Source organism: Formica exsecta, unplaced genomic scaffold, assembly GCF_003651465.1.
Source record: "Formica exsecta isolate Colony F162 unplaced genomic scaffold, ASM365146v1 C16341302, whole genome shotgun sequence".
In the NCBI taxonomy this organism is placed as follows: Eukaryota; Metazoa; Arthropoda; class Insecta; order Hymenoptera; family Formicidae; genus Formica; species Formica exsecta.
This window is the reverse complement of record NW_021846818.1, coordinates 1-783: the sequence shown is the minus strand read 5'-3', so window position 1 is coordinate 783 and position 783 is coordinate 1. Positions and strand designations below refer to the sequence as shown.

At 28.9% G+C, this 783-nt stretch overlaps 1 protein-coding gene across 1 annotated transcript; it reads right to left on the bottom strand.

The window, feature by feature from the left end:
* Positions 1-50: 50 nt before the first annotated feature.
* LOC115235150 lies at positions 51-767 on the bottom strand (the record flags this gene model as incomplete). The annotated part of the gene is made up of 3 exons (XM_029806783.1): positions 658-767; positions 429-585; positions 51-185 (listed from the first exon to the last, which is right to left on the bottom strand). Coding segments are annotated over exons 1-3 (402 nt in total), but the record flags the coding sequence as incomplete, so codon positions are not given.
* Between the last annotated feature and the right edge of the window lie 16 nt (positions 768-783).

The following is a 783-nucleotide window of genomic DNA, read 5'->3' as shown; positions in this document are numbered from 1 at the left end:
TGCATGATTTTGTTCTCTAGATCCATATGAAGTTTTTGCACCGTTCTAACATGTTTTTTTATATGTTGCTCGGTAGTTGAATTATCTAAATCGTGAAGTTGCCTTTTTCGCGCTGCTTCCAAAGCTCCTTCAGTATGCAGATGTCGTAGTTTAAGTAACCTTGATTCATAGTGCAAAAGTTCCTCCTGTAACATATACATGTTAATATTAATGCACATATTAATATGATAATTGACATGACTAATATGCATGTCAAATTTATTTATAAGTTAACTTATGAACAAAAAAATTACTAATAGTTCTTTTAACAAAAATAGCAAAATTATGATTATTATTTAGCATTCAACTAATTATTGCTACAAATGTGTATGAAATGACAAAAAACGTATAAAATTAGATTGTAATTATTGCTATTATTATTATTATACTTTTAAAGATTCTAATTCTTCAGAGGAGAATTTTGCTTCCAATGCGATTTTCCACAGTCCTTGTACTTTGGATTCTATGAAATCTCTGTGGTTCGGTCCCTTTGCAGTAAGTCTGTCTAAGCGATCGAATTTATTTTTTAGTTCCAAATGTTTTTCCCTGAAATAAAAATAATAATAAAAGCTAGTACACACAAATCCATACATGTATAAAATATTTCAATATATGTACCGAAGTAAATTTGTTTTTGCCATGTGATTTAATTTCTTGTCTGGTATATTTTTAGACAGTTTCTCCTCTTCTTCTAACACATTCCATCTTTCCGGTTTGAGATGTAACATATCTAAAAATGTTCAA